The sequence below is a fragment of the Geotrypetes seraphini genome, chromosome 8 (assembly GCF_902459505.1).
Source record: "Geotrypetes seraphini chromosome 8, aGeoSer1.1, whole genome shotgun sequence".
In the NCBI taxonomy this organism is placed as follows: Eukaryota; Metazoa; Chordata; class Amphibia; order Gymnophiona; family Dermophiidae; genus Geotrypetes; species Geotrypetes seraphini.
In genome coordinates this window covers 23123527-23140043 of record NC_047091.1, presented here as the reverse complement: position 1 = coordinate 23140043, position 16517 = coordinate 23123527, and the positions used below count along the sequence as shown (strand labels likewise).

General features: G+C 45.0%; 1 protein-coding gene across 1 annotated transcript; it reads left to right on the top strand.

The window, feature by feature from the left end:
- Positions 1–3303: 3303 nt before the first annotated feature.
- On the top strand, positions 3304–7758 carry LOC117364730 (gap junction beta-4 protein-like). The gene is made up of 2 exons (XM_033954267.1): positions 3304–4319; positions 6589–7758. The coding sequence occupies exon 2, from the start codon at positions 6615–6617 to the stop codon at positions 7428–7430; it is 816 nt and encodes a 271-aa protein (XP_033810158.1). The 5' UTR covers positions 3304–4319; positions 6589–6614; the 3' UTR covers positions 7431–7758.
- The last annotated feature ends 8759 nt before the right edge of the window (positions 7759–16517 follow it).

The window sequence follows — 16517 nt, the reverse complement described above, 5'->3', positions numbered from 1 at the left end:
TAGTAAGGGAAGGCGGGGGGTGGTCCATCCCAGGAGCCATGTTGGTGGGGGCGCCGGCACCCTTCCTCCTCTGCGCCCTCACCTCGTCCCACTCCTCCCCTCGCCCTTTCCCCATACCTCTAGTTGTTCACCACTGTGACCAACAACTTCAATGTGCTCCTTATGACCGCATCATCTCTCCCGCTGACATCACTTCCGGGTGCCGCACATATGAAGAGATGGCGCGGTCATGAGGAGCACATTGAAGTTCTTGTTGCTTATGGTGGTGAACAACTAGAGGTACAGGGAAGGGAATGTGGGGGGTGGGGGTAAGGAGCGGGGGCAGGGGAGGAGCGCCACAGCCCCAAGCGCCTCTCACCCTCACTACCCCACTGGCTGCCATCATATAACCTGATCAGTAACCATAAAAGAATAAGATTCCCAAATCCAGCAAAATGGTGGAATCCTTTACCAGCACAATTAAGGAACACCCCTAAGTACCAAAACTTTCGCAAAGGCCTAAAAACCTATCATGCCGCTGTACTGGACCATGGTACACCCCTACCTGGAGTACTGCGTCCAGCACTGGTCGCTGTATATGAAGAAGGACACGGTACTATTCAAAAGGTTCGAGAGAAGAGCAACTAAGATGGTTAAGGGGTTGGAGGAGTTGCCGTACAGTGAGAGATTAGAGAAACTGGGCCTCTTCTCCCTTGAAAAGAGGAGACTTAGAGGGGACATGATCGAAACATTCAAGATAATGAAGGGAATAGACTTAGTAGATAAAGACAGACTGTTCACCCTCTCCAAGGTAGAGAGAACGAGAGGGCACTCTCTAAAATTGAAAGGGAATAGATTCCGTACGAACGTAAGTAAGTTCTTCTTCACCCAGAGAGGGTAGACAACTGGAATGCTCTTCCGGAGTCTGTTATAGGGGAAAACACCCTCCAGGGATTCAAGACAAAGTTAGACAAGTTCCTGCTGAACTGGAACATATGCAGGTAGTGCTGGTCTCAGTTAGGGCACTGGTCTTTGACCTAAGGGCCACCGCGTGAGCGGACTGCTGGGCATGATGGACCACTGGTCTGACCCAGCAGTGGCAATTCTTATCTTCTTATATTTATTTATTTGGAAAATATCTTACTCCCCCCCCCCAAACAAACAACAGGATAATGTAACCCCTGGACATGGCCAGACTCTTCTAAACTGTAAATGGCATTGAACTCCCGGGACATATTTGTAATGTAAGAGAGAATGCAGAAAGCAGATTGGATCCTTACAATGCAGAGCTTCCAAAGCTGTGGATCAGCAACATGCATTTGAGGGTCATAGCCTGGGTGGGGACTCCGTGGGTCTCACCGTCCTGTGCCATCCAGGGCTCACATTCATTCGACTGCTGTTGTGAATTGGAGTCACAGCTGCACCAAGATCCGTGTGTAAGAGTCTTCACAGAGCCTGCCTGGGCTGGGAACATTTTCAGCCAACCAAACTTTTTGCTAAATGTTGAAGGACATATTGATGGGTTAAGGGAGCTCTGGGGTGGGGGGAAAAAGCAGGATACCTCCTGAAACCACTGATAATCTGTCTCCTCATTAATAAGTGGGGATACCTTATTTCTTTCATGAAATTATGAACCTCAGCTTCCCACTCTGAAAGCGTGTGTCGGTTTTGGGGGCCTACGGTTCAAGCCATAGTACAGAAAATGGAATAAATACATAAATCTGAACAGAGGTCTGGATAATGAAACACAGGAGAGCTGAGAAAGAGCAAGACTGAGGAATGATGTTATACTGGATTGAAGTTAAGTCTGCGGGATGCTGTAAAAGTACCCCCCTCCCCCTGCAGGTTTCGAAGGTACACCGTCAAAAGCGCGGAGTACAGTGGCACGCTGACAATCCCACGCCGACATTTGAGTGCAGGACAAATGCACGCCACCGCTTTTAAGGCCTTCCGTTTTACGATGTGAAGGGGTGTGGGGGGAAACCCCCCCAGTACCCTGAAAACTCCTGCTCTTTTTGCTGTTTGGGAGTTTTCAGTGCAGGGGGGTTTCACACACCCCCAATGGGAGCGCGAGGACATCTAAGTGTAGTGGGGATTCCCCACATACACATACAAATACCCTTAGAGCACAAAAGGAAAGGCCTCAAAGCGGCAGAAGCAATGGTGCACATTCATCCTGAGCTCATATGTCAGTGCGCCACTGTCCTTCGTGCTTTTGACGCATCACCGTTTTGAAAGGCTGTGGTCTGGCTTTGCTTGGAGAAACCCATGATGCCCAGATACAAAACTCCTAAACTGTCTCTTGGAAATCAAAAACTGGATGTCCGTTAACAAATTAGAACTAAACGTCTCCAGACGAAACTCCTATGGATCAGCAAAGAACACTGCAACGTGGGACTCAACTACCATAACTGCAAAAGATCAAGCGCGCAGCCTAGGAATACTCCTTGACACCAACCTATTGCTTTCCAACCACATCTCGCAGGTGGCATCTTCCTCATTACACCGCCTGCGTCATTTCCGGAAAATAAGAAATACTTTTCTGAGTCCGACTTCACCCAACCACTCTATGCCTTAGGCCTCTCTCACATGGACTACTGCGATGCGCTATTCAACAGTCTCCCGGCAAAGAACATACGACATCTCCAGTGTGTACAAAACATGGCAATCAGACTTCTAAAAAAAAAAACCCCATGCCCACGACCCTGTCTGCCAGGCTCTTTTGTCGGTTCAGTGGCTGTCCGTAGCTAAACGTTGTGTCTTCAAGGGCCTGAGGCTAGAGTTCAAATCCTTACGCAACACGGCACCAGCCTATGTGATGGCCAAGCTTCCTCTGTACATGCCGAAAAGGGTGAAATATGCCTCAAAATGCCCCCCTCCCCGGTTAGGAAAGCAATAAAAACAGATCTGTTCACCTAACTCCCCCGACCAATAGATGACAAAGAAATGTATATTGGTACTAGATCCTTGGTATGTGTTGCGTTAGGAGAAACACTTTTATTGAGAAATGTTGCACTGTAACTACGACAATGTGACCCATAAACTGTATTGAATGTGTACACTTCTCCCTCCATATTCACGGTTTCGATTATTTGCGGTTTTTAGCTTGCTGGCTCCTCACCCCCAATTACGTCAGCTTGCACAGCGAAATCGCTGATTCCAAGCGTTTACAGAGAAAAATCGCCGATTCCCGGCACTTTCTTCACCGTGTTTTGCCTCTTCCTTCAGGAACAGGCCAGGTCTCCCGCCATGTTATTCGCGGTTTCACCATATTCACGATGGTTTTTAACAGAAAACAGCGAATAACATATGAAAAGATTATTTGCGGTTCTGTTAATCCCCTATCACAGCGAATTCGGAGGGAGAAGTGTATTGGTTTTAGAGCCCCAGTGGGTGTCAAGTTAGGATAATATTTTGTACCTGGAAAAACTTGTCCTGTAACTATGGCAAATTGTAACCTATTACCTGTATGTTATGTATGTTAACCTGTAGCCCATCCTGAGCTCTTTGGAGAGAAAATGAATTAATGAAAGAAAGAAATAAAGGCGTAACAGAGCTGCCACATCCACTGTTCAGAAAGGAACTGAGTCTGTGTTCGTGATCTTGCATCTCCTGACTAGCCGAAAGGACAAAAAGAAATCCCGAGATACATAAGAATCTGGGGGGTTCTCTAAAGAAAAAGAGGGGAAAAAAGTTGCTGGTGGAGAAACTGAACTAAAGGTTTTAATAAGTAACTGATGAACCATTCCTGCCATCTGCAGACAAAATAAATGTGCATAAAAGCCAGAAAAGGAAATAAACTGTGACTTGCAAGTGAAGCCCTCCCTTGAAAAGAAGCAGGTCCAAAATCACAAAGCCCTGCTTGTTGGAAGGGACTCAGGAAGAAATGCAAGAGGGCCTAGGCAGGGGGTACCGCGTCCCTCTCCACCCAGGAACCCAGCCTGGCTTCTGAAACATGACCGGTTCCCCCCTCCCTCCCCCCCCACCTCTGTGTACAGCATCATATCTCATACAAGCATAAAGTGTCCTTTCAAGATCAGGGTCTGTGGTGGTTTGATTTGAACTCTGTCAAAAGAAAAGCCCTTTCTCCAGAAAAGGAAACAGAATCCCCTTGGCAAAGTTTAGTTCTCTTGCAAGTTTTCGCAGACTGCCAGCAGGGCTTTGTGTTTTGTTTTTTTTCAATTCTTGTAACACAGGTGAGGGCTGGGCACACCCTGCTCTGGGCTGTAGGTGTTACCCCGGCACAAGAGAGACAGGCGGCGAGGGAGCTCAAGTGCAGATGGCATAGAGAGGACAAACTCCAGCAACCCCACTGAGGAGGGGGCACCGAGAAGCCCCAGGTAAGGAGGGGAGGGGGCCGAGGCCTGGGGCAAAGGGTGGGTGGGGGGGCATCAGGAGTACAAGCAAGTCTCACTCTCAGGGAAGTGGACGTGCCAATCAAATCTGTTCTAGCAGCCTTAGGAGTTTACCAACCCCTGGCCAACTTGTTGTTATTGGTTTTAATTTATGTTAAAAATCATCTTTGAATTTGTTTATTCAACTTGTATTTCGTTCTGTGGCTCTTACACGCCTTTTCCCTTTCGGTTTATACCCATATATCCTGTTCCCTGGCTGGGAGTGTTCCTCCCCCTCACCACCACCACCAGCAGCTCCACTTTTATGGGCTCCAGTTGCATCCCAGTCTGCCCACCAGCTCAGATCCAGCCTTGGTGCCTGTCTGCCTCCTACTCATAGAGGAAAAAATGTGGTCGGGCATCTTTCCCAACCTCACTAACCAACGAGACATTTTTCTCCCAGGGCTCGCTGTTGTTTGAAAAATACCAAAAACCACAGAAGACCAGACTTACTTTCATGTAACAGAGCAGGGAACAAAAAAAAAAAAAAAAAGAGAGAGAGAGAGAGACCCACAAGCAAGAAACGGAGTAGGAAGGAATGACTTTCAGTATCCATTTCCACAGAAATTCCTTCCACTTGAAGCCTGGCAAAGGATTCGCTCCAGGGGGAGAAACATATCTGGGCAACTTCCAGGAAAAGTAATAGGACTTACTTTTGAGACTTTGAAACAAGTGAAAATTAATAGATTCCATCACTTCATTATTTCTCTATTATCTCTAGCAATCCCGTCAAGAGCTCATTAGCTATTTACAAGCTGCCTTCCAAATTTAACCTTAGTCGGAATCAAATTAAATTCACCTAAATTGCACCAAAACCTGCATATGTGAAAAGTATTTTAAGTACTGCTGCCTTTGATAAGTCAATTTCTCTCTTTTACATGCAAATTCCAGCCTTATTCAGATTCTATTCCATATTTACAGCACATGTGTAAACCTGATCACTCCACTTGTAGAAAGAAACAGGGAGAAAACACTTTCGTTCTAAGGGTTGGTTGGAGATGGCGACCTACCAACAGAGAATGACATAGGGACACATTTCCCCCTGTCCCCATGGGAACTCATTTTCCTGTCCCATCCCCGCGAGTTCTTTTCCTGTCCCTGCCCCATTCCTGCAAACTTTGTCCTCATCTATGGTAAAGGCAGAGCTTACAGGAATTTTTAGATTGAATCAGGTTGGGCAGACTAGATGGACCATTCGGGTCGTTATCTGCCGTCATCTACTATGTTACTATGAATGGGGCAGGGACAGCGACCAAACTCAAGGGGAAGGGGAAATTGAGATCTTGTGGGAACGGGAAAAAAATTCATCCCTGTATCATTCTCTAAACTGCACCACTCTAGAAATCAAATGTAGCGAAAGTGAGCCAAGTATAGGACAATCAAGCTATTGTGACATCACTGAAGTGGTTGGCTCTTATTGGTGGAATGAGGCATTATGATGTCACAATACCAGCTCTGGTTTCATAGGCTGAAACTTTTCACACTATTTATTTATTCAGTTTTCTATACTGTTTTGCCAAGTAGAGAATGACACAGGGACAAACTTTTCCCCATCTCCGCGGGAACCCATTTTCCTGTCCCATCCCGTGAGTTCTTTTCCTGTCCCTTCCCCATTCCTGCAAGCTCCATCCTCATCTGCACGTCTCAAACACTTTAAAATCACAAGAGTTCAAGGTTTGTGCAGTTAAGGCAGAGCTTACAGGAATGGGGCAGGGTCAGTGACAAAACTCGTGGGGACGGAACGGGGAAATTGAGTTCCGGGAAAAATTTGGCCCTACGTCATTTTCTTCATTGCACCACTCTAGAAATCAAAATATGGTAAAAGTGAGTCAGTCAAGCCATTGTGACATCACTGATGTGGAATGAGGCATTATGATATCACAATACCAGCTCTGGTTATCAGAGGCTGAAATTCTTCACGTTATTTATTTATTCAGTTTTTATACTGTTCTCCCAAGTAGAGAATAGCATTGGGACAAATTTTTCCCATCCCTGCAGGAACTCATTTTCCCATCCCGTCCCCGCGAGTTCTTTCCAGGGACAAGGACAGCGACAAAACTCAAGGGTACGGGACGGGGAAATTGAGTTCCCATGGGGATGGTGAAAAATTTGTCCCCGTGTCAATTTCCACCTCCCACTCTTGGGAGAAATAGTCAGAGGTGAGGAACCAGACTAACAGGCCTCTAACCCCGTGACTTTACTTTTCCTTTGGCAGGGCAACTTAAAGGACAACAGGACGCCATGAACTGGGGACTCTTCCAAGGGCTTCTGAGCGGGGTCAACAAGTTCTCCACAGCATTTGGCCGTTTATGGCTTTCGATAGTCTTCATCTTCCGTTTGCTGGTGTACGTGGTGGCAGCTGAGCGGGTCTGGGGTGATGAGCAAGGAGAATTTGACTGTAACACCAGGCAGCCCGGCTGCACCAACGTCTGCTATGACTTCTTCTTCCCAGTGTCCCACATCAGACTTTGGGCCTTGCAGCTCATCCTCGTCACCTGCCCCTCTCTCCTGGTTATCATGCACGTGGCCTACCGGGAAGACAGGGAAAGAAAGCGCAAAGAGAAACTAGGGGAAAACTACAGTCAGCTCTACCCAGACACCAGCAAGAAGCGAGGGGGACTCTGGTGGACCTACCTGCTCAGCCTGGTCTTCAAAACCATCATAGACATTGTCTTCCTCTACATCTTTCACAGCCTGTACAAAAACTATTCCCTTCCCAGTGTGGTGAAATGTAGCATCGATCCTTGCCCTAACGTAGTCGACTGCTTCATCGCCCGCCCCACTGAGAAGACCATCTTCACCATTTTCATGGTTGTGACCACAGCTGTCTGCATCCTCCTGAACCTGTGCGAAATGGTCTACCTGATCGGTAAGAGGTGCAGGGAGTGCATACTGGAACGGACTAAAAAAAGGTACCGCCATTTCCCAACCATGCCCTTCGCCGGCAACCATCCCTTCAACACCAGCCACCGGGAGTTCTATGCTTTGAATAACCAGCTAAATGCCCGACTGGAGTTGTACCCCCCTGAAGCTACAATGAAGCCGGAAAACCAGTAGCTATGGACCGGACTTAATGAACTGACATTACATGCGCACCTCATAGCTCGCCGATAGCACCTGAACTGTATTTCCGGAGCACTAGGGGGTCATTGTTTGTAGGGAAATGCCAGCAGTATTCAGTGTTATGAAAAGAAACCCACTGCAGTGTTTGTTTGTTTTAACAGGAACTGATGCACTGGAATGACTTGTCGTACTATTCATGTTATGATGATATTTTAATTATTGATTGTTTTTGTATTTTCCCGTAGATATTACGGCCTCTTTGAATGTAAATCGCCTTGAACCTTTTTGGTATAGTATGATTAATAAATTGTGTATTAGATTAGATTGCATCATTCACCGCATACTTTATGGAAACTCTGCGGCCCCACTCATCCAACTCTTCTCAATGGCGTGGTCTACTTCCCGCAGAACCCTCAACTGAATGCTACTAAATCTCCCATCCACAAAAGACCTCCACTATAAATGAGTTTTCCACTCCATGCTCACCTTTCTAGGAGTCAAAACTTGGAATGGCCTAACAGAAAAGACCAGAACTGAACCTTGTCACGTCATCTTCCAAAGAAAACGGAAAACCCATCTGTTCGATACTTAATCTCCTTTACCCTCTCTTCTCTCCCTTTCCCTTCCTCCTCTCTCCCCTCCCTCTCCCTCCTACCTATTCACCTCCTCTCTCTCCCTCCTCTTTCTCTTCCCTCTTTCCTCTCTTTACAGTCGCTTTGAGCCTGTATAGGTATGAGCCACGCACAAATAGAAGATTAGATTATACAAACAAATGTTTTCCATTGACAGGGAAGCAGTATAACTAGATGACGTGAACTGATGTGGGATGGTAAACCTAGGAGTCACATCAGGAAATTCTTTTTTACGTAGAGGGTGGTGAGTGCCTCAAATATCTTCCGGTGCAGGTGGTGGACACACACGTGGTGACATTGACTAAACACAGAAAGAGGGTGGTTGCTGATGCACAGAAGTGGGGCTTATACAGCATCTCCAGCATTAGGGAAATTAGGCCAGTGGTCTGGGTCCCATATATTGATTCATTTTACTATTTATAGACCACTTATAGCCTAAATGGTTTGCATTCAAGTATTTACGTATTTCTCCCTATCTGTCCGGTACGCCGTCAAAAGCGTGGAGGACAACGGTGCGCTGACATTTGAGCACAGGAGAAAAAGTGTGCTGCTACTTTGAGGTGTTCCGTTTTACGCTGGGGGGATAAGTCCTTGCGCTTCTGTTGGGGGTTGGGGAGTACAGTGAAAACTCCCATTCTCTCTCTCTCTTTATATATATATATATATATAATCGGATGTATCTGTGTATGTATGTATGTATGTTCCAGCATAACTCTGAAACGCATGGACAGATTTCAACCAAACTTAGAACACATATGACTTACTATCTGGGGAAAAATACTGTGGGGGTGGGAAGGGAGTGATATGTAAAAATTATTGAAGACGACAGATGATTGGGATAAATAAATATCCAGGCAAGGCCGGGTGATCAGCTAGATTATTATATAAGAGAGACTGAATTACGTGAGAGAGTTGAATGATATTTTGGATTTTTCACTTGCATGCCGTTATTTTGATTTATGACACAAATTGAGAGGTCCTGGGATGTTTTCACAGAAAAGTACCCATATGGGTTGAATACAATCTAACAACTCTTTATTTCCAGGGGTTCCCTGCAAGAGTTGTGATAACTGAAGACTCTCATTTCACATAGAATAATTTTTTATTTTATAGAAGCATTAACTTTGGGGTGTTCACGGTGTTTAGAACGTGTTGTCCTTATACAACCTCAGTATTTTTCACAGCCTCTGTTATTTGAAAGAATTCTAAATTACTTAAGGTATCAAGGTTGGCAGGTGCCCATTTCCAGAGGTACAGTAGAAAAGGACCTGCCGACACAGACTCCTTTCCAAAATCCCTGTGTCTGCCATTTTACCTACGGTTACCAGACATCTGGATTTCCCCTGACATGTCTGGGAGTCCGGAAGACTTTTCAAAACCTGCTACTTTGGGTTTTAAAAAGCCTCCTGAAATCACGGGCAGGAAGGAAGTCCACGCATGCGCGGACTTCCTGCCTGACAAGAGCAGGCAGTGGGGGGTGGGGTTAGGGCGGGGCCTGGGGGTTCGGATTTTCCAATTGGAAAATCTGGCAACTCTAATTTTAACGATCTGCTTGTAGAAAACAACTAATGGAAGAAACTGGGCACATTCCATGTGTTTGGAAGCCATTTTGCAAACTTATACAGCCAAATCTTTATTTTCAATTTGGAGTGGGAAATAAACAAAGGAGGGCTGATTGAACCTCTATTTGTCAGGAAGCAGCTGGAAATCCCAGTCTGAGCATATTCATTTGTTTAAAATTTCTCTATACAGTTCACATAAATTCGCATTTTTCCATACAGATGTACACTTTTTGACCCTGCCCCCAACAGACTCTGCCATTTCTATGCATTATGGTCATCCACGTGCAAATGCTGGAATTTGCACATGGAAATTACAAATGATGCTTCTAGAATAACTCCCAGAGTTTGGGTTTCCTGAGAGAACACGCAGGACTGCAAACGCATGTGTGGGGGGTGAAATCAGAATTTGAACAGCCAAATCAACAGGAGTGGAGCTCTCCCTAAAAAATAAAATAAAACAAACCAAAGCATTCAAAATCAGGGTAAGGGGCACAGGATATCCACATTTTTCAGACTGAAGCAAACGAGTAGCCTGATCCTATTAAGAACATCATGGAGACATCTCTCTCGGAGATGCTTGAACTACAAATCCCAGAATGCACCAAGACCCATGTTGCAGAAAGAGAACTGACTGCACCTGTGACCTGAACAGAATCTGCTCACCCTAGTAGGTTCTGCTTTGCTGAGCATTTGAGGTAAGCTCAATGAGCGTGAATTGAAATTTTCTCACAGAAAGGTGCTATATTTATTGTACAAACATCCGCACTTGTGTCTTATTAATGTGATATGTAATCCGTGTTCTGTGACGCTAAATAAAAAACCAAAGTATCACGAAATGGTAGTCTGCTTCTATATGTCTTGTGTCACCCTGATATTAACCAGCGCCTTATCCTTATAAGAGACGACGAAGCATAGCAGGTCATGTAACCTGAACACAAATCAGCCCTTTTCTAGCGATTTTTCATCAGGAGTTTGTGCAAAACAGTGCGTCATGCTGACATTAGCAGAGCTGTGCAAGATATGCTGGCATCCAGGGCCGGATTTAGATGAAAAGAGGCCCTAGGCTATTCCACTTATGAGGCCCTTTCACCTCCCATTTTTAAGTTTGTAAATTACATGAGAGATAATAAAATACATCATTACTGTGATATATATCAATATGTTAAATGAAACATGTTGTTATTGGTACTAACCTTTATAAAAAATGTGACACGGATAATAAATAAAAAAAGTCAAGAACACTTATTTGGACATTTATTCTCAGCACCATATATAGTACTTGTAACAATAACTAATCAAATATAACATACAACATTACCTCTTCCTATGTCCATAGTGCCCCCAGTGCGTCCTTCCTCACCTCACCCCCCCCTCTGATGCCAGCCTGCCTGCCTCCCATCCCCCTTCCACTGAAACCCCCCACCCCACCCCACCCCATCCCCGATGCCAGTCTGGGCCGCCCTGTCCTGACGGATCCATGTTTTGCCTCTCTCCCCGCAGGGCTGGGCTTTGCCCAGCTGTTTCCGGACTGACGTCTTTCCCTCCCCGATCCTCCTCCCAGGGCGAGAAAAAGAAAGGGAGAAGCCGAGTCGGCGCCACGTTGCGGCCGGAGCGGGTTCCGATCCTGAAGCGTAGAATTTCTCCTTATTTTCAGTTCAGGGTTTTAGTGTTCACTGTTTTTAGAATAGTGTAATTTTAATTTTGCTAACAATTTGAATGTAGGCCCCTCTTGATCTTGAGGCCCTAGGCTGAAGCCTAGTTAGCCTATAGGAAAATCCGGCCCTGCTGGCATCAAAAACGTGAAATTAGATCATCCACTGAAGAGGGAGCTGTGTGCATATAATCTGTTAACACCACCCACATAAGAGTGTACACGCCAATAGAACTGGGACAGACAATTCTTTACTCACTAAAATGACCCGACACTGCCAGTGTTTTGGCTCTTGGTCTGCAACAGGGCTCTCTTAAGATGTCTGTCATACAAATTCTTTACAAGAGTAGTCCCGATGTTAAATTAGAGTAAACAGTCTGGTAAAGAATTTGTATAGCAGACATCTTAAGAGAGCCCTGTTGCAGGCCAAGAGCCGAAACAATGGCAGTGTTGGATCGTTTTAGTGAATAATCATCTGTCCCAGGTCTATTGGCGTGTACACTCTTTTGTGGGTGTTGTTGACTTTTTATGTGTATTTTGATCCCTTTCTGTGCGCTGTGCATGTGATCTGTAACATTAAAATGCAAAAATGCTTGCTTACAGGATTGCATATACATTAGAAAGTAGTTCTTTAGCATCTTATCCTGATGTAATGGATGTCTTGTGGTTCTGACCTCCCTCTCTGCACCCAGTAGCTTCCCTGTGCTACAGATTAGAAACCTTGGGCCCATTTGCAAACCTCCAGCTTTTCACCTCCTCCTCCCCCCAATTAATTGTTTGTTTCTATATTTATTCCACCTTTACCCGAGGCAGATTACAAAAACAAAAACCCTCACAATAAAATCACACAAACGCAATCATGCTCAATTCAAAATTCCATTCACAACATTATATTAATTTCCGTACTCCGCAGTCTTGCTATCAAACTGGTGCTAACTGTCCCATCATGTACCAAGCACCAGGTCTGGTCTCAAGGCACTGGTTTTTTACCTGGGGGCTGCCGCAGGAGCGGACTGCTGGGCACGATGGACCACTAGTCTGACCCAGCAGTTGGTGTCGGTCCAGAGGAAGGCTACTAAAATGATTGGTGATCTTTGTCATAAGGCATGCGGGGACAGACTTAGCGATCTCATTGTGTGTACTTTAGAGGAAAGGTGGAAGACATAATAGAGATGTTTAAATGCCTACATGACATAAATGCGCACGAGGCGAGTCTCATTTGAAAGGAAGCTCTGGAATGAAAGGGCATAGGATGAAGAGGTGATAGGCTCAGATGTAAACTAAGGAAATGCTTTTTTTTACAAAAAAAAGGTGGTAGATGCGTTGAAGAGTATCATGGAAGAGGTGGTGGAGACGGAGACTGTGTCTGAGTTCATGAAAGCATGGGACAGGCATGTGGGATGTCTTGGGGAGAGGAGGAGATAGTGGATGCTGTGGATGGGCCATTTGGTCTTTATCTGCTTTCATATTTCTATGTTTTTATCATTTCTTCCATGTATTCACCTTACCTTGCATTCTAAGTCTCAAAATGAGAACATTCCATTCTTGGTGCCCTGCTAATGAGAAAGAATACTTCCTCGTCATCTCATACAAACTTCTTTGTCAAAATGAGCAGTGTCATGTATCTTGCTCCATCAGAATGCAAGGATCTAGAATGAAGGTGACAGATGACAAACTCCCAACATCAAGGCACTAAATATCATTAATAATATCTCGAACCTCACTCGATATTCCATGGACAACCAATGTAAATTTCTCAAGCAAGATGTTGTATGATCAAATCTTAAGATACCAGTCAACGATCTTGCTGTGGCATTTAGTCTGTCATGGTTTTAACACAGCTGATGAATGACTACCCCCCTTTTACAAGCCACGTTAGGCTTTTTTTTATCACTGGCCGCAGTGGTATTAGCTCTGATGCTCAGCAATAAAAAAGCTTAATGCGGCTTCGTAAAAGGAGCCCTAAGAGCATTACTATAATCTAATCTCAATAAAATCAAACTATGAAAATCAGGAACTCCTCAACCATCCTTCCAACTATCCACCTTCTCTATGAATAAGAGAGTTCTTTGAATGTACATTGCTGGCAGGACCAATTGTTTTGCACTGATTACGCTTGTTCCCACCCTTCAGAAACTGCTGCTATAGGTGATGACCTTAGTCTACCTTATGGTTGCGCCAACCCTGGGCACCAACGCTCATCTCTGGAGAGCAGCTTGGCAGGTGCCCAGTTTCCTGAAGTGGCTCCCACAGTGTCTGAGCAACGCTACCTTTGAGTCATCGCTGAAGTCAGGTTGATGCAATGTTGACAGAAAGACAACTACCAAGAGCTTTATCATTTTCTGGAAATCAGGGGTTACCTCCCTAATCCTGTCCGAGATAAAGGAACATTCCCCAGCAAAGTGAGGGAAAAGAATATTTTTTCCACCACTGAAGATTCTCCCTTCACAGCTTTCAACTGCTAAAGCTTTCAGAAGTCAATGGATTTGATTAGAAAGTGACGTGGCTTCACTATTGTTTATTGAACTTGATAAACTGCCTTAGTTACAGCACAATTCAAGGCGGTTTCCAATACATGAAATAAACACTTGCAAATTATTTACTGGTGTGTACCATAGTGATAAAATTCCTTGAGATTTGCGGATAATCACATTTAAATACATAAATAAAAATAAAACATGTTTTTTTATGCGACAATGCAGAAAGCACAGTTACTTTTCTGTAACAGGTGTTATCCGAGGACATCAGGCAGTTATTCTCACAACCCTCTCGTCTCCCCTCATCGGCTTTTTTGCTCGCTACTTGAACTGTAGGGCTCGTGGGACACAGGAGGAAGTAGGGGGAGCTGACGCATGCGCAGCGCGAACGCGCTAAAGATTCTTAAAGTGGCAGCGCACTATGGAACATCCGCGCCAGGGCTCCACAGAATAGTTTCACATACATGTGATCATAACCCCGCCTGCTTGTCCCGACTTGCGTTGCATTTCTTATACCAAGAAACAAAGAGAAGAAAGGCCTCTGTGTGGCAACAGGAAATGTTTTCCAATTCATCATATGGTGATTCAGCCTTAGGAGCTTTCTCTCAACAATTAGTAGGTAGATGGCTGGGCCTGGTTCCTAGTTACCATGGTAAGATGTTCTAGGACCTTGCAAAAATGAGACAGATGCCATTATATGACGAGAGAAGGAAATTAAACTTTAGTAAAGCAGAAAAATAGCTTTAAGGTCTGTCAGCACAACACAAGATAACATTGGAATGGAAGGTGAAAGTGGGTAGGTTTTATCTGTTTGCCTGAGAGAAATATTTACCTTACACTCAGGCAGTGTGATAGGAGAAGCTGGTACTCTAACAAGCCCTCCTCAGTTGGCATGAGCTGATATCAGAGAAATTCAGCACTCGGGATCGGCGTATTTACCTTTCAGTTCTGAGAAACCCACCTAGAAAACATGTGGAAACTCCCATAAGAGAAATACTTCCCGACGTCTTGATGTTTAACGAGTTTTGCTCCGTCTCGGCTTAAGCCCAGGGGATGCAATTTTTTCCTCAGGAACCAGCTCGTATGAATTTCAATCTCAGAATCCCACTGACACTCTCCTAACCTATACAATCTTAGTCCTCAACAAATGATCTTTAGAACTGTTATTCACTAACTCTGAACTTTGTTCATTCCACTCAATCTGTAATACCTTTTAATCATTGTAAACCGCATAGAACTTCACGGTCCTGCGGTATATAAACTGTTATTATTATTAATAACTCAAGATTTCCGCTCTTTGCAGGATACAGCCAAATGGTTTGTAAGACCCAATGCCTCACGCTCTTCTCTCCCCAGCTTTACTTTTTAAAATGGAGCTCCTTTCTCTCCTTTCTTCACAGTCATGTTTTGTCTCACCACAGTTTTTATTTTGCTTTATTTGATCTTATATTCTGAGAGGCGGGATATCAAAACTGGAATATGCATGGAAACCGATAGCATTCATAGCAGTTGAAACCCATCTACCTATAGGCACTCTGAGTTCAGGGCATCTCGGTCAGCGCTCCAGCAAGCTGATCATGTGGCGTTCTTTTGTGCCACGGTAGTTCTGGGAGGAAATGGCTGCCTCGCTTCTTGCTTTGTGAGTTTATTATGAGAAATTTCACTATGAATCTGGCACCCAGATGAGGTACCAATTCCAGCTCTTCTTTTCCTGGAGAAATTCTGCTTTTCAATCTCTCTCGCTGCAATGTCTTAAAGCTTCACCACTATAGTGCCAATATGCCATTATTTGGTCTGTAATGTGTAAGTCTACTGCTATTAATTGTTTCTATAGCGCTGCACAGAGTCACAAAGAGTAAGAAAGCAGTCGACATCGATGCTCCTACGTTTACACCAGGGGTCCTCAAGCTCCACTGCCCAGCCTAGCTTTCAGGGTTTCCACAATAAGAACATAAGAACATAAGCAGTGCCTCTGCCGGGTCAGACCACAGGTCCATCCTGCCCAGCAGTCCGCTCCCGCGGTGGCCAAAAACAGGTCAAGGCCTGTCTGAATCATCAGAAGGGGCTCCCCTGCCACCTTGGTTTCCCATTTAAGTTCTGCCCTCCTATCGAAGTCCTAGCCCTCCGGTCTTGCACATGCACGACCAGGTTGGTTTACTCAGTACTCCACGATCCCTCTATAAATATGGACAAGATCTGCTGGCATGCAATAGAAGCAGTGAATTCAATAGACCTCATACATATTCACTGTGGAAATCCTGAAAATCAGGCTGGGCAGTGGCCCTCGAGGACTGGACTTGAAGACCCATGATTTAGACTCACCCACTTTTGATGAGGACAGACCGAATTCAAAAGGGTCTGGGATAAGCACGCGGGATCTCTCGGAGAGAGAAAGAGATAATGGTTACTGCGGATGGGCAGACTAGATGGGCCATTTGGCCTTTATCTGCCATCATGTTTCTACTATCCTGTACCTGGCAGAAACCCAAAGAGTAGCAACATTCCAGAGCTGAGATTGTGATGTCATAATGCCACATTCCACCAATGCCTACGAGCCAACTTCATCAGTGACGTCACAATGGCTTGATTGTCCTATACTTGGCTCACATAAGAATATAAGAGTTGCCATATTGGGACACCCCGAAGGTCCATCAATCCCAGAAAAGAGAGGCAAAGGTAGAAAATAGGACCAGGTCTACAGCGGTCAAAATGGCAGTTAGGGAGGCAAAACTTCGAGTGGAAGAAATTCTGGCAAAAAA